The sequence below is a fragment of the Schistocerca serialis genome, chromosome 8 (genome assembly GCF_023864345.2).
Source record: "Schistocerca serialis cubense isolate TAMUIC-IGC-003099 chromosome 8, iqSchSeri2.2, whole genome shotgun sequence".
NCBI lineage: Eukaryota > Metazoa > Arthropoda > Insecta > Orthoptera > Acrididae > Schistocerca > Schistocerca serialis.
In genome coordinates, this window is record NC_064645.1 from 342826155 (window position 1) to 342852389 (window position 26235).

The 26235-nt window shown below is 36.1% G+C and overlaps 1 protein-coding gene across 2 annotated transcripts in view; it reads left to right on the plus strand.

Moving 5' to 3' along the window:
- Nucleotides 1-25545, plus strand: part of LOC126416788 (YLP motif-containing protein 1) — a 661447-nt gene extending 635902 nt beyond the window's left edge. For both annotated transcript variants that reach the window (XM_050084654.1, XM_050084655.1), the window contains exon 12: nucleotides 21319-25545. In XM_050084654.1, coding sequence (XP_049940611.1) covers nucleotides 21319-21452 — 134 coding nt within the window. In that variant the 3' untranslated portion in view covers nucleotides 21453-25545. The remainder of the gene's footprint in view (nucleotides 1-21318) is intronic.
- The last annotated feature ends 690 nt before the right edge of the window (nucleotides 25546-26235 follow it).

A 26235-nucleotide genomic window follows, 5' to 3' on the forward strand; every position in this document is an offset into this window, starting at 1 on the left:
ATAGCGCTCGCGACTCCAGCGCTTAAGAAGCCAGAAGCCAGCGGTGGCGCGCGCAGACTTGCGGCGATTTCCTGTCTCGCTGGCGCTGCTTATGCGGACGGCGTCCGGACTTTGATGCTGCCAACCTTTTGGCAGCGGGCTCGGGTGGCATTACTGGCTAGGATATAACAATAACTTACATCATTCCCCACAAATTTATTCCCATTATTTTTACTTAAACCTCTCCCAAATCTATGCGTCCGCTATTCGCGCCTGCTTTTATTGAAAGAGCCACCAATATAGCCTTCCTCTTTAACATACTCCATATTACATATTTGTTCCCTTTCTCGAAACCTATCAACATTTCTACCATTATCATTATCTCCAGTCCTTTTCATCTCCTATTAATCACCATCCGTGGATCTGAGGTGTGGCAAACATCAGTTTCCCAACAAGTTGTTACATGATAGCACTTTACATGAATTTCCCCCATCAAATCTGCGTTCTTTACTGTGGCCCCATTCACAGAAGTCATCACTCCTCTTTGTTTTCCAACTTTTCTGCTCATTCCAGCTACTATCTCCCTGAGAATTCCTTTGATTTCTCTCATGATTATTATTTAGGTGATGATTATTTGGATTCCCATTTTGATAACTACCACTTGGTTTGCTCTGAGGTTTGAACTTAAAAGCCCCCTCTAATTTTTCTACAAATTCTAGAAATTTGACCATGGAATCAAATGGACTATGGACAAGATCCCACTGCAAATTTTTGGGTAATTGCCTCTTTAATGTGGTGATTTCTGTTAAAACCACCAACATATGTTTCACATGCATAAGCTTGCCAAGTTCACGCTTGCAAAAATCTCTCATCGTCCCATTACCCTACCTGTAAATTGGCCCATTTAAAAATTCATTTTGGATCCACATCTGTTTTGCCTTGCTCCAAAATTAATTCAAAAAACACTTTTCAAACTCTTTGTGCAATTCGCATGAACTGCATTTAACATTTGCCCAAGACTGTGGGTCTCTCTCCGGATGCCATTTAACATTTTTTAGTTTTGCTTTGTCCAACATGCCGTGAACAAAATTATCCCTACACACAGCCAAGAAATTTACTGGGCTATATCTTCCGACATCTGTCAAACATTTCACAGATCCGGTATGTGCCCCAGAGGTATTTATAACCAGCATAGCCTATTGTGAGGCTAACAAACTTAAATCAGTTTTTATCTGTTGCATTTGTTTTTAAATTCATTTTCACTAGTAATACTGGACTCTATTTTATCTTAACTTTTGCCCATGTCTTTTGCCCCTTCATCTACATGATTGACAATGTCACTATCTGCTATGTTTATATTGCCTTTATGAGCATCTTGCACTTTTATACAGTCACTTACCTTGCCCCCAAGTTCCGTCTGTATCTTACCCATTTTTTCCCCAATATCTTTTTCCACTGATTTGATTTTAGATTTTACTGTTACTACTTCATCTGTAACTTTCCTTATAACCACTCGGACACATTTTAATTTATTATCAATTGCTTTTTCAAGGTTACCCATAATTTTTTCAATTACCTCTTTCATAGCGAAACCTATTTCAGTTCGCATTGTATCCATATCAGTCTGATTTGTATCTATAACTGTTTGCAATGTGCCCATATCTGTTTGCAGTGTACCCATATTTGTTCAAATTGTACTGATATTATTTGTTGTTGTATTCATATTATTTCCTACTCTCTGGATTATCTGCATTAGCTGAGACATCATATTTCCCACACATTCAGTCCCCTTGCTTGAATTCCTACTAGTTACACTTCCATGCTCTGATTTCGGACTAACCGACTCACTTCCATTTTCAGAATTACACATACTAGGTGACTGTTTTATATTCATGAGATGTATAATTGGAGCTTGAACTTTAGAGTTAAACACTATCTCACTATTTGTGCAGGAACCTATCTGATCTGAGATGATTCACTCTGCCATGGTGATTCCATAGGTTGTAGTGGAAGTTGACATTGAAGACTGCCCTGGAGTACTTGAAGAAACTGCTGTTGATCTGCGTCCGCCACTGGAGAAGTTGCCTGATGTAACTGTAGCTGTTGCCAGTTAGCGCGTGTTCCAACCATCTCCAATACTGCTGTCCATTAAATGTGCTAACTGCTACCATTCCCTGCACTCAACTTATTTAGGGTCTGAGCCCCCCATGCTAATTGCCTTTAACATAATAGATTAGGACCTCTATCGATAGCATGTGTTAGTTGTGAAAATTACTGCATAATTTCACTATTTCTAGAAACCTACTTGTGGAAAAAAAAACATCTCAAACTGTGTTTTGTGAGAGGTTCACTCTACAGAAATCTCTACTGGTTTTGCAAAGTTTTTTACACTTTGAATAGTATGCTGAATAACAGAGAGCAAAGGAATTACCAGTTTGCAGGACACAAATCCCGGATGAGCCCCCAGTTGCAGGCTTTCAAAAAAATGTGTGACCCTCAACTATGTACCATCAGACTCAGAGTTGGAATATCAAAAGTTTTGGCTGGGTTTGTTGTCTCGTCACTGGGATACATAGTTGCCGCATTACAAGCCAAACACTGCTGAGTCTACAGTATACAATATGAATATACACATGAATCAAATGGTCGAAAGTTCCTATCACTCAGCAATTGCGAATTTTGAATGTAACATAGAAATTTATAAATGAAAGATTGCAATTAAATAAAACCTGCAGATACTACTTTTAATGAGTTTAAATGATGAGTGCGATAGCAGAAGTACCTTTAAGAATGCCGTTTGTTACTGCAAAACACTTACTGGTGTCGATGATCCAGCAATTAAATAAAATAAAAGTTGAATAACAGGGAAACAATAGATTCCTACTTCATATAATTAGTTATGAACAACAACATAGCTCATGAGATATTCACTTCTAAATGCATACTATGTCTTCACTGCAGAAGGCACAGAAATCTCACTGGTGCACAAGTCGGCACTACGAAATATTTCTATATACCGTGACCACACAAAAACTGCCCAACACTCTCCAAGTATTTCCTGTGACAGTCTGTTGCACCTTCCCATCCAGCACTCCCCCACTTCCATCTAGTCTCTCCACTTACTTGGGTAGTCACCTACGTAGTAATGAGTGCTGTGATTTTCTAGAGCACTCCCGCCATGTCTCCAAGCCAACGCGCACTCACAAACATATTGAAACACATACAAAATACTGGATTTACCTTTAAATAACTTGAAATTAAATAAATATTCTTATGGCTGGACCATAAACATGCTCTAACGCACATTATTAAATACATAAACATATATCAAAGGAATAGAAACAAAAGTAGGCCAGTAGCCTAATGCCTCTGTGCTTTCTAGAAACACAATAAATATTTGACCAATTTCTTCATGAATAGTATATATCGGATATAAACAAAGACATGAATGAGTAAATATATGTATAAGCATGCTGTTACAGTTTTTTCATGTAATTGTGGAGTACCTATAGCCTGACGTGATCGATAGTAATTGGCCACTTTGACCTCAAATAACTCGTGTACTATTCAAGTTACATGCCTGTATTTCATACCAATTTAGATTTACAGTAATAGCTTGTTAAAAACACATTGATTGACAAAATCGGATGAACCATATAGATTTTGGAAATTCATTGCTGGGTGTTACTTGTATTATTTACTGTCAGATACTAAACTTTAAACTAGTAAAGATATTGAAAATCTGATTACAGCATCAGAATCATCATGCAAATAATGGCAATGTACATGTTTATTTTTAAGGTATCATGATTCCTCTGGCTATTATTAGTTCCTACATGAACTGTGAAATGTCTGCTATTATGGTTTCACAAAGACTGCCGCCTTTTGAACTCCTGGCATACAAATCTCCTTCATCGACATGAAGCACAGTCCTCAACACAGCATCAACATGGAATTCCCAGCCATATGGTCGGCCTGGACCACACACTGGGGCTACCCCTCTTGCTCTGGCTAATGTTTGGCACCAAGCGGTTGCTGACGAGCCCCGGCTTGCCAAGCAGCGATGTCAACTCCGAACTTACAATATTTTCAGGGTGCCACAACTCGCCTGTTACCTCACAAGACGTCTAAGAGTGATTGTGAGACCTACAAGTATGTTACATATACTTACACTTACACTGGTGTGCAAAACCTTGGAATGAAAATAACTTTTTCATGATGTGTCACTGCCAAGTAACATACCTCAATGAAATGTGGACCATACCTATGAAGAACTGTTACTGTATAGTACAGAGGGAAACTGGGGGAATACACAATGAGACAAACAGAAATAACACTTTTATTCAAGGACAATAATTACAGTGGAATCACCATGATTTGCAGTTGTTCCCTGGACATTATAAAAGGCAGGAAATAGTTCTGAATAGGGTGTGTATTCACCACTGATGGCAATGCATGCTGTTGCAATAAGCTTTGATGCTAATCACATTGTTGGTAAGGAGTTCTTGTGATAGGATGCTACATTTCTCCACCAGCACAGATGACAACTGCTGGATGGTCATTGGTGCAATGGGATGTGGTGCAGTACATCTCGCCAATGCATCCCACACATACTAGACATGATTTAAGTAGGAGGAATGGACAGGCTAGTCCATTCACTGAATACCATCTCATTCCAAGAGCTGCTCTATCTGTGGAGATTGATGGGGTTATGAGTTGTCACCCATGAAAATGAAGTGAGGGCCACACACCTCTGAAAATATGTACATGGGGAAGGATAATAGTGCCACAGTAATATTGACTGGTGAGTATATCATGATCAAAGGCATGCAACATTATGCAACATATTGCGGTGACTTCAGTGCAATTATTGTGTTTGAATAAAAGTGTCATTTCTGTTTTTATTGGTGCATATTTCTCCCCAGTACCTTCTGTACTTTAGCAATTGTTTCTTTGTACAGTCTGAGTTTCATGTTACTTGGAAGTGGCATTTTTAAGTTTTGCACACCAATGTATGTAGGGCATCAAACAGTAGACTAGAAGTATATCTAACTACAAATAAGCATCATATGCTAAAAAGATTATTTTTGAGATAAAAAAGAGTAATACAGGGTAGCAAGTGGAAATCTGTGATATTAACTGATTACATAAGATGGTAGACCCAAAGACAGATTTACATTATACAAATGATATTAAATGTACACACAAATATACACACATACGTAAATATGTGTCAACATACATAATGAAATGTAATTCTATACAGAGCAGAATGTACAGTTGAATTTTAACTATGCTGTCAGGTCCAGTCCGAACCAACATCTTGAAAATTGGAACATATTCTGAAATAAGTGGTAAAACTGTATGAGAGTCACAAATAAATTGCAATTGTTTAAGCTTTGCTATTAGCTTAGAACCTAATCACCCCTGTTAAAAATGCTACATATTTTGAAAAAAAAATCATATGCCCTATACCACTTCATAACATCTTCCTGCAAATCAAAGCTAATGCACTATTATTATTATTATTATTTTCTTATAAAGTATTGTGCCAACAATTCCCATATTGCTCATACCTAGCTCACAAAAGGTGCCACATCAATGATGGTTTGAAGATAGTTGGTATAATATCTGGAAGAGCTTCTATCATAGCTCTTGTTTATCTTTGCCAACTTTTCTTATGTTCTGATTAATACTGAATTTGTAGCCCATCCCAGTACTTCATTCAATAATGCAATTACACACAAAACTACACAAAATATAGTAATGTTAGGTTGGCAGTATTAGCAGAGAAAATATTAGTGGCACAAATTGTTCCTATGTTTTAACAACTTCTACTAATTCAGAATTAGTGCTCCTAGAGCACAAGAAAGTTTACTGCATAACATTTGTAAACAGTGCCTTGCTAGTACCATCATATTTTAGTGCTTTGAGAATTTCCACGTAAATTCTAAAACCACTTGGCCTTCCTCTGTCTTGAATCCACGATATTTTAAATAGAAGTGTGAAACATGAATCCGACCTACTGCGCATTACATATTTTTGTGTGCAGGTCTAAAAACAGTCATGAACAAAATGTGGATGCAGTAGCTTACAAGTACCTGCTGTACGATCCATAGAGTTTCAGTGTATGTGTAGGGAAGAGCCTGTGCTATTCTTTGCTGGTTTAGTGACTGTGATGATTGTTAAGAACAAATGAAGAAATGAGATAAGACTTTTAATTAATTCATGTTAATATTTTCTGGTGGTTATTAAGCCAACCCTGTTGTAAATGTATCTTAAAAGAGTATAATGTTTGACGACTTGGTTGACTCGCACGAGTTCGAATATTTATATGAGAAATGGCAAATTTGTTTTTTGTGGAAATTGAAATATACCATGACTGAACTAAAAGTATTCTTCAAGTACCAAATTATTTCAAGAGTAGAGAGAGAGTCTGATAAATTCCCTTAATCAGCATTATTCTTTCGAGAAGATGTTTTGTAGATTGACATGGCTGGCTATCCAGAGAAGAAGATTGGCTGTGCATACCAAGTAAGTCAACCTATGAGAGAGAGGTGGAAAGTTTGCAAACTAGCTTCACATCGCTTCTTGCCATCTAAAGTGTTAGAATATTTCAACTATATGTTTTTCCTCATCTCCATTAACATTGTTTTGTTAACTGTAAGTGTTAGGAAATTTATAATTATAATAATGCAAAAGCAGGTGGAAATTATTATCCTGGGAATTCAAAATATCCAATAAAAAATGTAAGAAGTGGGAAAACATTAATTTTAGGAACATGAAAGTGTGGCTATACTGTGTTTTTATGCACATTACAGCGAATTTTCAGAATTTTAAGCTGCGGTGCAATACTCAGTTTTACATCCTATTAAAAATGTCCTTCATTATTTATTAATTTATTCATTCATAATCTCACCAGCCAAAAAATTAATCACTCCTGGATAAATCCATACAAGAGTAATTTAATATGGTGAAATTAACCCCTGGACTTCGTGATCACCTGAATTATGTTAGGAAATGAATCCACATAGTTGCACAAGTATGTCACATCCAGTTTAAGCTACTCACGGAGGATTTAATCATACAATTGCACCAATTTGTGGAGATGCTGAAATCAGCATTTTACCCAGTATTACAACATGTCCCACAGCTTTCCTAGGGTTGAGGCATGGTGATTTTTGAGGCCAGTCAAGATGTAATTGGGTAGTGGAGAGTTCAGAAAGCCAGTTACATATTATTCTAGCTGAGTGAACTTAGCTGATGTTTTTTTTTTTTATGTCTTGTGTGAGCAATGGCCTCTTGCCAGGTTTTCCATTGCGGTGACCTGTCTCTAACAGGCTGGAATGGATCTCCATTGACTGCATGTGGCATTTCCTGTCAGGAGGGAAGCGATTTTGACTCACAAGCAGTGAAATGCATCTCTGATACCTCTCAGTTAAGGTATTTTTCTGACAGCAATTCTAACATCATGTTATGTGACCTCATGTGTTATACCACACCTTGTAGGTACTTTGAACAGATGGCCGCAAAACATCAACAAACCCAGCAACTTCACACACCTTATGGCCATGGGCATGGCCTAACGTAATTGCCCTATCTTGCTGCTTTGACACATCCTTATATTTAGATTCATTTGTGTGCTATGTCCTCTCAAAATATGAATGTCTCATTGATTTTTACTGCCTTATGCTGACTTAGAAGCAGTATGTGTGTGGGTGAGCATGTGACTCAATTACTGCACCACCTGTAAAGGCTTAATGAGTTGCCTGTGTGTGCACACTGCAATGAGTTATTTTTTGTCCGGTGAGCTTATATTAAATTGGTGATACTTCATACAGAGCTCTGAAGTTGTGTACAGTGCTATAATCTTCAGAGAAATGTAAAATGTCAGAAGGCACTAGATGTAAGAGAACTAGGCAAAAACTAGAAATTAATGTCTTATGTGAGATCAACCTCATCTTATGTACAAAGTTTTGAAGGTAGAACTGAAGGTCAGGACAGGAAGGGCTGAAGGAATGTGATGACTATTTGTGATTAAATAAATATAGATAATTTATAGTAACCACCACTAATGTAAATGTGTAGTTTTTCTTGAACTGTGTCAGTTGTGGATGTGGTGAAAATGGTGGCATTGCATAAAGTAAAATGCATGATAACCTGCGATGATAAATATTTTGCAAGCAATTTTTAAATAACTGTCCCATAAAATTAGATTTTCACTTTTATATATATTTATTATTACTGTCACAACTTGATGGTGATCGGATTTTCTACAGTAAAAGTCTTATTTACAATTTGACTGCCTAGTAAACCACATAGATGTAGAAGAATCTAACAAAATTGAGCAAGTAGCAATAATTCATTGCACATAATAAATGTCCAGTACAAGTGAATGTACATCTGACTGTGTTCTACAATAGTAGACTCACAACACAAACACTACTCAATGACTGCTTAGTGTGGGTTGACTGTAATGGAACTTTACATAATGGAGGCTTACCACAGAAGACTGGCATTAAACAATTGACTGTACATTTTGCTGAATGACATGCAATTGTACATGAATGCAGCCTGACTAATTGTATAAAGACAACTTAATCAAAATGCAGCCAAGACTAGGTCAGCTTTGTTCACAGTACCTACTCAAAGATGCTTTTTGGACAGTTGATGAAAAGACAAAATACTAAATTATGGCAAACCAAGCAGGTAGGAGGGAATGCAAAAATTGGCTAAGTAGGACTGTCCAGAGGACAAACACAAGACTATAGTAAAATGCCTTAGGAGAAAGATAGCTGCTGCCTATAGGAAAATTAAGGAAAACTCCAGAGAAAAAAGAATCAGGTGTATGAATATCAAGAGTTCTACTACTACTACTACTACTACTAAGCATAGACGATAAAGTAGAAAATTGGGTGGAATGTAGAGGGTCAATATAATGGAAACAAACTTGAGGACAATAGAAAGAGAAGAGGAAGTAAATGAACATGAGATAGCAGATGTGGTGGTGTGACAAGAATTTGACAGACCACTGAAAGACCTAAGTGGAAACAAGACCCCTAGAATAGATTACATTCCCTCAGAATTATTGAGACCTTTGGTCAAGCCAGTTGTGTCAAAAATATTGCATCTGGTATGCAAGGTATATGAACCAGGGGAAATACCCTCAGACTTCAAGAAGAATGTAACCATTTCTGTTCTGAAGAAGGCAGGTGCTGACAGGCAAGAATACTACCAAGCTATGAATTTCATAAGCTATAGTTGCACAATTTGACATAAATTATTTACAGAAGAATGGAAAAACTGGTAAAAGCTGACGTCAAGGAAGATCAGTTTGGGTTTGAGAGAAATGTAGGAACACAAGAGGCAGTATTGACCCTGTGCTGTATTCTAGAAGATAGTTTGAAGAAAGCAGTCTAGCATTAATAGCATTCAAGGATTTAGAGAAAAAAAATGTTGACTGGCATACAATCTTTGAAATCCAGAAGACAGTAGTGGTAAACTACAGAAAGCAAATATTTTTTTACAATTGTGCAAAAAAAAAAAAAAATAAATAAATAAAAGGGAGCCAAGATGAAAATTGAAAAGGTAATTGGTATTCAACGTGAAGAAAAAAAAGTGAGGTTTGCTTGTGACATTGTAATTCTATCAGAGATAGCAGAAGACTGCAAAGAGCAGTTGAACAGAAGGGATAGCACCTGAAACGAACGTATAAGTGAACATCAACAAAAGTGAAACAAGGTTAATGGGATATAGTTTAATTAAATCAGACAGTTCTGAGGAAATTAAGTTAGTAAGTGAGACACTAAGAGCAGAAAATGAATGTTGCTGCTTGGGCAGCAAAATAACTGATGATGGCTAAAGTACGGAGGATATAATGACCAGACTGGAAACAGCAAGACAAGAATTTCTGAAAAAGAGAAATTTCTTAACATCTAATATAAGTTTGATTGTTAGGAAGTCTTTTTTAAAAAGTTTTTGTCTGGAGTTTAGGCTTGTATAGGAGTGAAATATGTATAACAAACAGTTCAGACAAGAAGAGAATAAAAGCTTTTCAAACATGGGGCTACAGAAGAATGCTGAAGGTTAGATGGGTGGATGGAATAACTAATGAGGAAGTTCTGAATCAAACTGAAGAGAAATGGAAATTTGTGACACAACTTGACAAAAAGAAGAGATTATTTTGTAGGACACATTCTGAGACATCAAGGAACCTTAAGTTTGACACTAAAGGGAATTGTTGGTGTTCAGAATTGCAGATGAAAACCAAGGAATGAATACAGTAAGCAGGCTCAAATAGACGTAGGTTGCAGTAGTTACCTGAAGTTGGACAGGCTTACATGGTGTAGTGCAGAGAGCTGCATCAGACCAGTCTTTGAACTGAAGACCACAACACCAACAACAAAATTATTTCAGTTTCAGTGTATGATGGAAGGTAAAGAAAGCCTGTGGGAAAATGTCATTGGGTTGTTCTATCTCAGGATTAGATTAGGTTAGTACTTGTTTCATGCATCATGAATACGACATTTCGTAATGATGTGGAACGTGTCAGGTTAATAAAAGGTGTCTGTACAAGATATTACATTAGACAAAATCTTACATGACACTCAATATTTTTAATTTTTTTTCTTTTTTTTGTGGGGGTTGGGAAATTACACACTTACTATATCCAAAAATTCATCTAATGAGTAGAAGGAATTGCCATTAAGAAATTCTTTTAATTTCCTTTTAAATGCTATCTGGCTATCTGTCAGACTTTTGATGCTATTAGATAAGTGACGAAAGACTTTTGTGGCAGTATAATTTACCCCCTTCTAAGCCAAAGTTAGATTTAACCTTGAGTAGTGATGATCATCTTTTCTCCTAGTGTTGTAGCCATGTACACTGCTATTACTTTTGAATTCGTTTGGATTGTTAATAACAAAGTTCATAAGTGAATATATATATTATGAGGCTACAGTGAAGATTTCTAGCACTTTAAATAAGTGTCTGCAGGATGATCTTGGATGAGTTCCAGCAATTATTCTGATTACACGCTTTTGTGCAATGAACACTCTTTTACTCAATGATGAGTTACCCCAGAATATGATGCCATACGAAAGCAGAGAATGAAAATAGGTGTGGTAAGCTAATTTACTCAGATGTATATCACCAAAATTTGCAATGACCCTAATAGCATAAGTAGCTGAACTCAAACGTTTCAGCAGATCCTCAGTGTGTTTTTTCCAGTTCAACCCCTCATCAATGCATACACCTAGAAATTTTGAATATTCTACCTTAGCTACTGATTTCTGATCAAAGTCTATATTTATTAATGGGGTCATTCCATTTATTGTGTGGAACTGTATATATTGTGTTTTTTCAAAGTTTAATAAGAGCCCATTTGCAGAGAACCACTTAATGATTTTCTGAAAAACATCATTTACAATTTCACCAGTTAATTCTTGTCTGTCAGGTGTGATAGCTATACTTGTATCATCAGCAAAAAGTACCAGCTTTGCATCTTCATGAATATAGAATGGCAAGTCATTAATATATATTAAGAACAGCAGAGGACCCAAGACCAAACCTTGCGGCACCCCATTCTTGATTGTTCCCCAGTTTGAGAAATCACCAGTTTTTTTGCATATTATGTGAATTGTTTATTTCAACTTTCTGCACTCTTCCAGTTAGGTATGATTAAAACCATTTGAGCACTGTCCCATTCACACCACAGTGCTTGAGCTTATCTAGAAGTATTCCATGATTTACACAATCAAAAGCCTTTGATAGAACACAAAAAATCCCAACGGGTGACTTCCAGTTATTCAGAGCATTTAATATTTCATTAGTGAAAGTATATATAGCATTTTCCGTTGAAAAACCCTTCTGGAAACCAAACTGACACTTTGTTAAAGCTTTATTTTTGCAAACATGTGAAGCTACTCTACAATACATTACTTTTTCAAGAATTTTGGATAAGGCAGTCAGAAGAGAAATTGGGCGGTAGTTGTTGACAACAGGCGTATCCCCTTTCTTATTCAGTGGTTTAACAATGGTATACTTCAGTCTATTTGGGAAATACCCTGCTTCAGAGAGCTATTACATATGTGGCTAAGAATCCCACTTATTTTTTGGGAACAAGCTTTTATCATTGTGCTGGTTTTGTGTATCAGGGAATGGTGCACCTTTGTGGCTAATTAGTGATGTGTGTGTGGGGGGTGGGGGGCGCACATGCGCGCATGCCACGGAAAAACCATTTGTCACCCAGGTGTAGATAGTATTATCTATCTGTGAATATTGTGGTGAAAGATTGGGAATAGGCTTTCATTGCGTTCAACCAAAGAGAAATAGCTTTCTGCATCACTTACTATTTTTCCATGATTTCCTGTTGAGTTTGAGTATCATCTTCATCCAATAAGGCTTGCAATTGGTTGTCTTTGAACTTTTTAGGTCGATTCCAGTGCTCATCATTTCTCTCATCAAAATCACCACTTCTGAATTTTTTTTACCCACTCGAACCACTGTGTTTTCCCAAAAGCATGTGTACCAAAAACTTTGACAAGCATTTGATACAGTTCTGCTGCAGTTTTATTCAAATGATAACAGGAAACCAATGGTGACAGCAAATCATAGTTCATAGCCACAAAATTATACATGTTCACAGGTTTGGAAAAGATACCAATGTATGGAACTAGGATTACTGTGTGTTCATATTCATCATTAGCTGTTACAGGAAGCAGATGGTGCTGCAGATGTGGTCTCATGGACCTGACACTGACAGCCAGCAATATCTATAGGGAAATTCTGGTTTCATACTTCCACACCTGGTAAATTAGAAAGATACAAAATAAATGGTAGTGCTTTGAAATGGTTCAAATCTTATTTAACAGACAGAAAGCAAAGGGTAGTTGTGACATGAGGTACAGGAAGTCGTTTCCCAAAATGGAAAACTATTTTGCATGGCAGCCCACAAGGTTCCATCTTAGGCCCAATCCTGTTTTTATTTTATGTAACATCACACATCAATTTTATTTGCAGATGACACGTATGTAGGCATTGAAAGTGACACCACAGAACAATTTCCCTAAAGAGTCATTGACTCACTAAATATTTTACAACATTGGTTTGATGTAAATGGATTAAAACTAAACATGAAATGAAACCAGCTGACACAGATTAAAACTAAACAGTCATAATCAATATACTTCAAAATTACCCATAAAAACCAGGAACTTAGGGAAGCAGAATCTGTCAAATTTCTGGGGATATTTGTAGAAAAAAATTTATCCTGGTCTTCACATATGATCTACTTTGCAAACAAGCTAAACAGTGTAGCATTCCCAATGACAATATTGTCCTACGTAAGTGACATCATCACAAGGACAGTTTATCACTGCTATTTTGAACCTGTTGTAAGATACAGAATAATCTTTTGGGAGACTGCAAGTAGTGTAAATAGATTATCATTACTTCAAAAATCTGTGTTCTCAGGAGTGGGGGAATGCAAAATGCATTAAATTCAAAAAGAACTCATCAGGCTCTCTCTTTCCTTCATAATTTCTCTGGCCTCATCTGAATCTGTCTCTTTGTCTGTCATCTGATGCCCCCACTCTTTTGTGAGTGTTACTTTCACATCCAAAGGGAGATGGTAAAATCTTGTTAGATTGTAAAATGTCCAATCATCCCAAGGCTTACAATTTGTTCCCTTTTGGTTGCTCACACTTGGCTGCTCTTTCTCCCCTCAAACAGCACTTGGCCACAGATGCATAGAAAGAGATGTTTCATGGATTTGAAACAATCTAATCATGGATCATGCAGGGTATGCATTTTCCTGTCCATTTTCCATCCTGCAGTTCTCACTTATGTCCAAAACTGGCTCTCTTTATTGAATAGTCAGGAAAAGTTTTCGTTAATTTAAACCTATTAATGGTTCTGTTGCTTTTGGTTTAGCATTTGGCTATCTCCTTCATGCAAGTGCTTCTTTGTCATGTCCAAAGTAACAAAATCTTTAAAGTGATGAGGAGAACTTTACTTTCATTTGCCCACTTCCTCACACAGGTCTTGTCTTTATCTCGCTTAAAGTAATTTTCTGTTCTGGGGTAAGGGAAGTTTTTGTTAAAATTTGTAAAACCAGACTACTGTCTCTGCCCATACTATATTTTTCTGTCCTCTCTCATGATGTTGTGTTAATTTTGAACTAGCTACACATCACCCACTGCAGTTACAATTGGAATACAGAATGAATGAACTTACTTGAAATAGAGCACGTAATATGTCCCGTCTTCCTTCCACCAGCTTTTAGTGCAGCCCCACCAAGGTATAATGTTGCATGGAAGACACTACATGGTGCAATTGACATGATATAAATATGACACAATTCATCAGTCTATATGAAAGGGACTAGTAGTCACCTTTCGTATGCACAATGAGTAACAGGCTCCACACACTAGACAACTATCATAACATTTTTATGACAAAAAGTAAATGTCTTACCCAGTATAGAGAGGAGGTAGTGCCTCAAGAAGGTAATACTTTTATAGTTCTGTTTGTTTTGTTCTACAAACAGATATAACAAAATCCTTCTATAAGTCAACTAGTTCAACATGATGTTATGTACAAATATTGGGTCCCATGTTTCTCTTATACCCACAATCATTGAAATGTTGAATATAGAACCATATGCCACCCACATTGATGAGTTTATATGTTTAATTTACTGAAGTTAAGAAATCTTATTCTGTGTTTACTCAAAACACATGTGAAGGACACAGTAAATTTTTTTAAACACTGGTAGGGTGCTTGTGACAGTTAAAAGTTTACTTAAACAATTAATAAATGAAAATAACATAAACCCCACAATCATAGTGTGATAAAAACAACAGTGACCATACACACATACGTAGATTATCTATATGTAAATACATGCATATTATATGTTTATTTGGCTAGTGCATCTTGTAGTGTATACCTGTACTAGGCATAGGACAACTAAAATATTCATGTGTAGAACAAAATACAAAGTTAAAAAGAAACTCAATGCATAATTGACCAGCATGCATACAATGTTCTGAGAACATACTTTTCTTGAGATAAAAAATTGTGTGAGGAAGAGGATGCGGTCATATAGTGAAAGTAATTTTACCTTCAAGTACCCATCAACAGAACAAAAAGTATTTTCCCTTTGCATTTTCTTCACATTATTCCTAAAAGTACTGGTTTTATTTCTAACTGACAGAGATTAGGCTCCCCATATTTATGACATCATCATGATTGCTGCTCAATTTTTGGCTCTCCAGATGAAAATTTTCCTCATTTTCTGGTCCACAGCTGTGCATTTCTCCATTTGTTGCAGAGAGATCATGGTTCAAAGATTATTTCTAGACTGTAAGTATAGGGAACTGCAGTATACTACACACAGTGAATCTAAGTTTAGTTTCCTTATTTTTTTATTTTTCTTCCCCCATATATCATTTTGCATATCAGATACAGAAGTTTAAAACAGCCAAGAAACAGCAGAGGTTTTCATTACTGGGCTGGTTATAATTATACAGATATATGCACATACAAAGAAATATTCATATGACTTATAAAAATAAAATGAATATATGTGCGTTTTCAACCCTGTATACTGTTAAACATACATTTGTCATCATATCATCGTGGAGATGTACTTCTTGTGTTGTATGTTTTGTCCTAATTTCTTGCACATGATGTATGGGTCTATTTCATAATTGTCTTCTAATTATGTCAGTGTTTAAATGCATACAAAAGAATAACACACATGAGAAATATCCTAATATGACTGTGTGAGGTAAGTTTGTGTTCTCACACACACACACACACACACACACACACACACACACACACACACACACACACACACAAACCGCCCACCGCCCCCCCCCCCCCCCCCAAATCGTCTCACACCAGACGAGTGTAACCCAGAATGTTTGTGTGTGGTAGAAATTATGGGCTGCGTATATGCGGAGACAGTGTTTGTGCAGGAATTGCCAACAGTGTAACTGAGGCAGTATAAGGGAAACTAGCGCACATTCGCTGAGGCAGGTGGAAAACCACCTGGAAAACCATTCACAGACTGGCCGGCACAAATCTGCTGGGCGGATTCGTGCCAGGGACCACCATGCCTTTCCATTCAGGAAGCAGCACATTAGACCATGTGGCTAGCTGGGTGGGCTGTCTTTGCTTTAGTTACATTAACCCATAAGGACATACAGTTTGTGTTTGGTTGCTGTGATGTTTGTGTAAGTATTCTGATATGCTGTAGGGACATGTCATGGCCATGTAACCTTTTTTATTTGTATTTGATTTGATAACAATACTGTAATACTCTTCATAACTGAGAGTTTGTTGTAAAAATTGCACCCTGCTTCTACAGGGTCATTGTTCATTAGTTTCAGTCATTTGCTTCTCGTGTGGTAATAATTCCTGTTTTTAGTATTATATGTAAATCGATCTTTATTCAAGGATGTAGTGCAGTGTGATTCTTCAGCATTCCCTGGTATACTTTATGTCAAAATAGTTCATATGTGAACAGCTGGATGTCTGTCCAATGGGCCCATTGCCATCATCAGATGCACTGATGAACTGACCTGTGTGGTTCTACCCCCCCCCCCCCCCCCCCCTTCTCTGTGCCCTTCCCTTCAATCTGCTACTCTGTCCATTGTCTTTTGGAAGTTAACTAGTTTTTCTATGTAAATGTTAGCAGCACTACCCCAAATCAGTGCAAGTGTGGCAGATATTGATACATGAGACCATAGAACACCTTAGTAAAGTGTCTCCATTTTACTGTGCCACAGATCTTCCTCGTTAGGGATATGTCTGAGATAATTTTATTGGCATACATTACCTAGGTGATTTTTCCAATACAAGTACTTGTCTACTACCATATCCAAGAACTTGTGACTGCTTGTCTAATAAGGGTCTGTGTTCCTAACTTTGAAGCTGATATTTTCATTGTGAATGTTTCTGCTGGCATGGACCTGAATGTCGTAAGCTTGAACATGGCAATACCCTTCAGATGTGTCATAGACTCTTGATGGTAATAGTCTTTAGTCTGCTGAAAGATCTGATAAATATTCATTAGTAATCAGTTTTCAATTTTTTAATGTTTATTTGTAATCTTTGTTCCCTGTCTGATCAACAGCTTTGGCATGAATAGTAGTCTAGTAGTCCAAACTTTCAAATCAGGTATACAATTTAATTTGCATTAATAAACACAGTTTCTCAAAGTTCCTGGAGGGGGGGGGGGGGGGGGGGGGGGAGCAGACTAATACCTGAATTTCAACTATTTCAGCATGAAATGTAGATTTTGATGCTGAAATACAGAGTGAATTTTCACTCTGCAGTGAAGTGCGTGCTGGTCCAAAACTTACCTAGCAGATTCATTTCTTCCAGGAGTGCTAGTTCTGCAAGGTATGCAGGAGAACTTCTGTGAAGTTTGGAAGGTTGGGTACAAGGTACTCACAGAAGTAAAGCTGTGAGGGTGGGTTGTGAGTTGTGCTTGTATAGCTTGTTCAGTAGGACAGTTTTAGTCTTTCAGGAAAATTTCAAATACAGACTGAGCCACGTAGATAGTTAAAAACTGACTATAGGATGCTGATTAACTCTCCATTGTAGCCTTACAGTTTGGATGCTCACTACAAACTGACTCAAGATTTCCATCATTTGACCTCACTACTAGGCCCAAACTCACATAAGGATGGTACACTGTTGTTACCAAATGCTAACTACCATAGACTTGGTCTACCATGCCTATTTCTGGATATATGTAATATCTGGCACCACAAAATCTTGAAATGCAGTGCTATTACATTTTGAATATTAACATAAAAATCAGAAAAATTAGGAGAGACAAAGTTACAATAGATAATGTCATAAAGTCTGTTTAACTAAGAGCATTGTAACTACTAAATCACAAAATTATAGGTATTATTTTATAAGGATGATTTGCATATGCAAGAGGATTCCTTAAGCCCACAAAACCATTTTCAGAAACTTAAAGTTTCCAATTTGAGTAGTTAACCAACTAACAAGATATCTTAGTAAAAGTAGGAAATTTTACAATCAGAAAATATGGGCTACATAATGGTGGTATTGAATTTTGGAAATAATCATTGTTTAAGATTGGAATTTTCCAGAACATGAAATTTCTGAATACAAATAACTTTTGAAATACAAAGTTCTCAGAAAAAGTAAATTTTTTTGAAAAGGAGAGAAAAAGGGCTTTAAAATGAGCTGTGCCAATTCAGAAAAAAAAACAATGTATAGCCTGAAAATTTCACCTTCACCTGGTTTTCATGTATTGAACATCATTAATGTTTCTTTAAATGAAATGTTTCCATGATAACTGAATGCACTGCTGTCTTCTCTGAAAATTATTTTAATGTAAGGCAGCTTAAATAATAAATTAGCTATTTTGTGTTAATTATTGTGTATGTGTTTTTAATGAAACAAGATCGAATAAAGCAAAATTTTTATTTGTGTCTGGAGGATAAAAGAGCAAGTAATGTAGTCCCACCTTGTTACAGTGTGTAATGTTCATTTGTGAACAAATTTTTACTGCTGAAACACTGGACTAAATTTTCTGTTTTCAGAAAAAGTCTTTCTTGCAGTTCACTTGCAGTCCTGCTGCTAGCTATAAGTGATATATCATCAGCATACATGACGACATTTTTTGTTTCATTTCCTCTGAGAGGCCCAATTGATTTGATATCAGTGGAAGCAGTGGCCACAGCAATGAAAGAGGAGGCGAGTGGTGGTGTGCAAATGTGTAGGGAATGGAGAATTGCCCGAACATTGGACATACCCATGAGTGGAGTGCATAAAAGCCTATGAAACATCCTTCTTTGCTATGCATTCAAAATTACCCATGTGCACAAGTTGCTTCCTGTTGACCTGCCAACAAGAGAGACCTTTACTTTAGAATTTCTTGCTCATATGGAAGTGGACAATGATTGCCCATGGAAGGTTTTGTGGACAGATGAAGCCCACTTCCATCTGACAGGACATGTCAATACAAAGAACTGTTGAATATTGACAATGGAAAACTCGCATGCAAATCAACTGGTACCACTTCATCCTGACAAGGTCACTGTGTGCTGCAAGTTTATGACATTGTTTACCATCGGGCCATATTTTTTTGAAGAGACAGCTGCTTCTGGTCTTGTTATCTGTGCTGTTGCTGGTAAGTGCTATGAGTGTCTTTTGTGCAATCAAGTCATTCCAGCTCTCCAATAGCATTGATGTGTGAATGGGATTATTTTTATGCAAGATGGCACACCTCTGCACATTGCAAATCTAGTTAAGCAGCTGCTGAAGTGCCATTTTGGTAATGCTAGAATTATCAGCCACCATTCCCCTACAGCCTGACTGTCCCGATCTTAATCGGTAAGGCTTCTGGCTGTGGGGCTATCTGAAAGATTTTGTGTACAGTGTTCCAATTGCAAACATAGCTGCATTGACAGATACAAATGTGCAACACATTCTGAACGTGACCACGGAAACACTTCAGTCAGCTGTGGAACATGCTGTTTCTCGATTTCAACTTGTTGCAGAAAACTGTGCTCAGCATATTGTTTTGCACCAGTCACATAGAAATTAATAATCTGATTTGATTATGATTGATGCTTTTTATGCAGTTTTTGGCCTTAGGACAGATAAAAACTGATATGAGTGATACTTTTTATGCAGTTTTTGGCCTCAGGACAATTAAAAACCGATTTTTCCAATATGGTATGATACGACCTTGCTGTAGTGGATGGGCTTATGTAACTATCAGTACACACCTGTACACCCATCCACATTGAGTAGTACAGTTTGTTTAACATCAAACATACACCTTAGGCATTGTTTTATGATTCATTTTCAATTGTAGTTGACTACTAGTAAATTATGATGCTTACAGCACCATCTGTTGCTCCATTTGGTAGCTATTCATTTTCCTTCTGCCCTACATTTTCCCCCTTCTCTGATAATATTCCGTTGCAATTTGATGTCATTCTGACCAGTAGTGTTATTTCTAGAGCGGTTTGAAAGTTTAAATTTAGTTATAATCACCCTGTATATCATGAGATACACATTCAAAAGCTCTGAATAGATCTAGGAACAAACCACAAACTTTCTTTAGGTCTTTTAATGCTTTCATAAGTAAAATATTTTTGTGAGAAACCACCCAGAAAGGGTGATCTTAACTGATAAAAGCTGCTATCGAGTTTTGAGCCTTGACCTGATGCATAATTTTAATGTTTCACATGTAATTAAACCAGCATGTAATCCACAAGAAGTAAAAGAATTTCATAACTATGTTCACCATGACATCTACTTTCCAACCAGTTAACTTTTGAGGGTGGTTTGAAAAGTTCTCAAAATGGAATAGAAAGAAAGTACTTACATCACTGAAATGTTTTTATTTTTCAATGTAGCTTCATTGTAGATTAATGCACTTGGTCCAATGATGTTCCAGTGCCTTGATCCAATGTCAAAAATGAGTTTCCTCCAGGCTTGCAAAATAGTTGTCAACTGTGACTGTCAATTCTTTGTTTGAAGTGAATCTTCATCAGCTGAGAAAAATTTTCAGTTATGGGAAGAGATGGAAGTCTGATGGAGCCATATCAGGTGAACAGGGCATGAGTGGCAACAATTCATAGCTTAGTTCATGTAATTTTGCGATGGCGATGGCACATGGGTGCGGGTGCGCGTCAAGAGTCGTGGCACCCATCTTGCACATAATTTTTTCATTTCTAATTCTTCAGTTAAAATGTGATGTACCCTTTCAGATGAGATCTGGCAAGCGTGAGCAATTTGACACACTTTCAATTGGTGATCCTCCATGACTATTTTGTGCATTTTTGCAATGATTTCTCAAGTAGTGACACATCTTAGGCGACAATTGCGCGGATCATCATCCAAGTTCTCCCGCCCAAATTTAAATTCGTTTGTCTAATTGGCAATGGTTGAATATGAAGAAGACAAGTCCCCCTGTGTTTTCTGGAAATCGTCATGAATGTCCTTTGCTTCCATAACTTTCTTTATGAAGTACTTAATCACAGCTTGAACCTCAATTTTTTCCATCTTTGCAAATCACTACATGGTAACAACAACAGAGCCATGTCACTGCCACAACTCTCTTACAAGAGAATTGATGTGCCATGTGTTTACAGACAACATTCCAATGAATATCACATGAACAACTCGTTTCATTGCACTAGCGCTGACCTCCCGTGGTGATTCCGAGAACTTTTCAAACCACCCTCGTACTTTCAGATTAATTAAAAAATTTATATTATTTTATGGCAATGGTTTCCTGAGATTTTAATTTGTCTTATTATCTTATTACAGGATTGTGTGTAACAGGCATAATGGTTGTACTTGTTGGGTGCCGATTACGTGTTGTTCGGAAGAGACTCCGTAGAGGTGGCAAATCCCCGTATGCTCATGAAGCAGATTACCTTGTGAATGGCATGTACTTGTAGCTCTACACTGAGCAATAACTAATTGAATCTAACAGAGGCCTTAACAAATGTGAAACTTCCGCAAGAGTTAAGCAAGTACCAGGAAGGAACTCAAAACTAGAACTGAAAATTGTTTTTATACTATTGTTATAACAGTTGTAATATGTGTGTAACTTCAGTAATAATGTAATCATATCTGATGCAGGGTGATTTAGTTCAAATGAACATTCATGTGATTACAACATGTATTTTTCTCTAGTGTTTCACATTTAAATGCCTTAATGCCTCATAGCATTATCTGTGAACATATCAAAGAGAGAACAATAAATTCATAGTTTGAAGAATGCAGACTGAATTGTTAATTACAAAGCAAACTTCATACTCTTGTTTGTTTTTTTCCTGTGGCCTATTATTAATATATAGTATTCAGTCTGCTAGAAGATACCTTCTTTTTGAGAGAATTGTAAGTTTCCTCTTTGTTTAAGGATTTTGACAATGATTTTGACAATGTTTTTACTAGCTATTATGCTAAATATTAAAATATTGCAAAACTTTCATATTATTCATGCATAGCATTGGTAATTGTGCCTCCAGAAATAAGAGTTATAAATAACACTGTACATTTGATGTGCCTTGCATCTTCTGTTCTAGTCTTGCCCCTGATTTCTGAGGATTTTTGAGTCCATTTGGAATACTTAAGGACTTCCTTTCCCTTCTCTATAAGGATCTAGATTCAGATAAATGAAACATATGGTTTAAAGCTTCAACTTCTTTGGGCTTCAGCCATCATATTTTCAGGTTAACTGTGTCTTTATTTCCACTGATATAGTAAGTCGTGAAGTAGATGTTATTCAGATTATGATGTTCTTTATAATATCAGAACACCTCTAGGCACCAACATATTTTAGAACTAAACTTCAGCCTAAAGGATTGCTGTGTAGTTTTTCCACCCAGAATTAAAAATCTGTTAATTTTCTGAGAATGTCTTTACACATGAAAAGAGAATGTAAACTTGCAATTATGGTACATTATGTTGAACTTGTTTCAGCTTTCCATCAGTGAATAGGCTTTGCATCAGTGATTAGGCAAAAGCAGAAAGAAAGTAAATATCAATAATTCAAACTTGACTTTCAAATTGAATGAAAAATTATAAATCTGAATTTATAAGAACAATATAGAAAGATAGATCGCTACTCACCAAGAGAGGAGGCACTGAGCCACAAACAGGCACAGTGAAAAAGAATGCTAGAACTATTTCAGCTTTTGGGCGAAGTCTTTCTCCAGAAGTAGAAAACTCACACCAGTTGCACAACAACGACAACTTACTTGCGCATGGCTGCTGTCACTCGCATGGCTGCTGTCGCTGAGTGCCGAGTCCTCACTGGCCTTGTGCCCAGAGACAGTAGCCATGGGGGAGTGAATTGTTATTGTTGTTTTGTGAATGTATGCGTCTCCTACTTCTGAAGAAAGACTTTGCCAAAAATCTGAAATAATTTTAGCTTTATTTTTCATTGTTTCTGTCTGCAACTCGAAATTTGAGTTTATAATATTACCTTGATTCTGTCTATGAATGTTCACTAATACAGGCCTGATGTATGCAAAATGAATAAGGTACCAAGAAGTATCATAAATTCATATTTACAATTTCACATTCAGTCTTTACATTTACTTTCAGCTGTGAAATCATTGTCACAAAATCAACAAGTGTCACATTTGGTTAATGTGGGTGAAAAGCTGAAGTAAATGTAAGGCAGACTTTTTTTTTTTAAAAAAAAAGGAAAAGGCTGTCATTCTTCAGACTGAAGTGTAGCTTCACAATATGTTTGACCCAACAACAACAGTAGGCTATATGCAGTGTTTGGAAGCATTTTAATATTAGTAGATATCCTACCCTTAGAGTTACTTTTATGATATGCACACACACACACACACACACACACACACACACACACACACACACACACAATTTGAAATTAATAATTTATGTGCTTTTGATACACATATATTTAATCCAATTTTCATTGTATTACTTCCATATTATATGAATAATATCCTACAAGAAGTTACCATAAGTTAAAACTAATTATCACAGCATCCATTATTTTTTAAGTCTTTTAACAAGAAAATGGCATTGTAGTAATTATCACTTAAGCTGATCACAATTGCAAATGTTATCATCATTTGTAAATTGCCTAAATTGACAGTTGTTGTTTCATCATACATTCAATAACTGCAATGAAATTTGAGACATGAAATCATATTCCAGTGTTACATTTTAGAATCTGGAAACATCAGTGTTCGATGTGAAGGAAAACTGCTGGTAGTATAGTTGTGGAAGAGCTTACAGAGCTGATTTTCGGAAACATGAAATCAGGATTTTTATTTTACAGACATTTTTTATTATTTCTTTTAAAAACATTTTTGGTGTATTCCACTTCTGTATTTGTTTCAGGACATTGCAGTTGTTGTTTATTTTCTTTGGTGTAAATATATTTTATGTAAACGCAAAACAACAAAATGATTATGTCATCATAATTTTTTAAATGGCAAAGTACACATGTATAGGAAAACTCAAAGAAGCTCTTGACATCATGCGATAAAACATTAATTTTGAAAATGTGTTTACAACTCATGTGAAAAATATCATACATAATGTGAAAAATATCTGATTAGCGGCATAGGAAGGATATAAAAGTACATACCACACGCTTTGGACTGTAAATGTGTTTTTAACAATTGCTGTGGAAGAAAATGATGAGAAACCAAACAGAATGGCATATGGAAACATGTAGCCTTAGAAAGAAGGGGAAAAGTTATTTGAGACATTAGTCTCTTTAACAGTATTCAGCATCATTAGACTCTCCATCAGTACGACTCCAATCTCTTTCACAGTTCTCACAGATCGTTGTGTGACTGACTTTCACTTTTTGTGTCCTATCATTTTTTTGTGAATTTTTGTCATCATGGAGTTTTCAGTTACTCTGTTTGATGTATTTATCTCACTTTCTGAGTAAGTGACAAAAGGTTTGTCATTACATTCTGTAAAACATTGATATAAACATTTAATTCTCCTGTTAGCAACTTCATCATTTTACATTCCACTGAGCTGAGTAAGACTGCCATTTCTGTGCTGATGTAAATTTAGCTTTTGATAGACATAGCTACAAAAATACTGTAATGTAATTGAAATGGAAATTTTAACTATCAGAAAAGCTGTAAATAAATATATATGTTACACTATTGATATCTACAAGATTGTTTAAAAACAATGTGTATGAACACAATAGCAGTTTTTAAAAATATGATATTGCGAACATAAAAAGTAATGCCAAACATTTATTTTTCAAAAAGGAAAAGAAAAACCTGTGCAAATCAAGGAGGGAAACATTTCACCCACAAGAGTTCTTTGTATATAATTATATTTGGTAAAGTGGTATTTCTTTTGATAAAAGTAAGTCTGAATTGTAAACTGAATCACCCTGTAATTAGATAGTGGCTGTCTAGTCAGTGTACAGATTGCTTTTCCGTGATGTCTTCAGCTGTCGACATGTTATACTCTGGAAATTTCATTTCCATGATGAAATGATTTGTTTAAAATTTCAGTTTTTTCCCTTTATGACTTTGATTACATCCATTTCATTGATGAATGGAGATGTATCATTATTAATGTCTCAAATAATTGAAAATTGTATACTTGTTCATATAAGCAAGCATTTGACAACATCTGTAACTGTCTCATGCGAATTGTCGATTATCACTTGTTAGAAGTGTTAAATTTATGCTTGTGGTATAAATTTAATATTTAGACTTTTTTGCAATACAATAAAATAACATTACATTGATTAAAATAAGTTATTCATGTGAGAAAATAATGGAAAAAATACTCAAGTTGGTAATAAAATATATTGTCATTTCAGAAATGTTTTGTTGCTCCAATATGGTTATATTTCAAACAGAGCCATATGGAAGTGATCCTGCACCCTTGGCAGAACTGCCAAATCTGCACCTTTTCCTTCTGCCTCCCCCCTGCCCCCCTCCCTAGTCATAAAACTACTTTTCTTCATTTTTTCCTACATAGCATAAGTTTAATTATTATTAAAACTGCAAAAAATAACTTGGCTGTATTGCAATTTAGATGTATTATTAGAGTAAAAAAATCACAAGTAGTGTAAACACTCTAAAAAATGAAAGTAAATTGGTATTTTATTATTTTTGGGGCTACTATGCATTGGTTTTACTATTATAATAAATGATCACCATAACAATCCTAGTTGATTTCATTGTACTGCTTAGTGGAGAAAAACTGTACCAAAAAGCCATTAGAAATTTCACAGCACATAAACTCACCAACAAAAATGGAGCCATATTCAAAGGATTGTCCCAACAAAAGAATTTGAAAATCATGTTGACCTTCAGAAGCAAAAGACAAGAACATAACTCATACAATTGCTCACAGAGCATCAACTTCATAATGTTGCCATCACATACCATTCTCAGAGTGAAGTTCATGTATTGTACAAATTCACAAACGAACAAACATTGGCTCTGATTACTACATTTTCCACATACAAGTAAATTTACTGCAAAAGAGCACATGCAAGAGTACACACCTTCAAGAAACTGGTATGAGAAAGATCCAAGTAACTAATATAAAAGAGGATTGAGAGAAAGAAAACCCAAAAGACTAACCCACAGAGGGAGAATGTGAAACAACCTTGGTGGAACTAATCATGTGAAGACAAAAGAGAGCCTACCAGAAATATAGAAGTAGAAAATCACCCTACACTAAAAAATACTTCTCTGG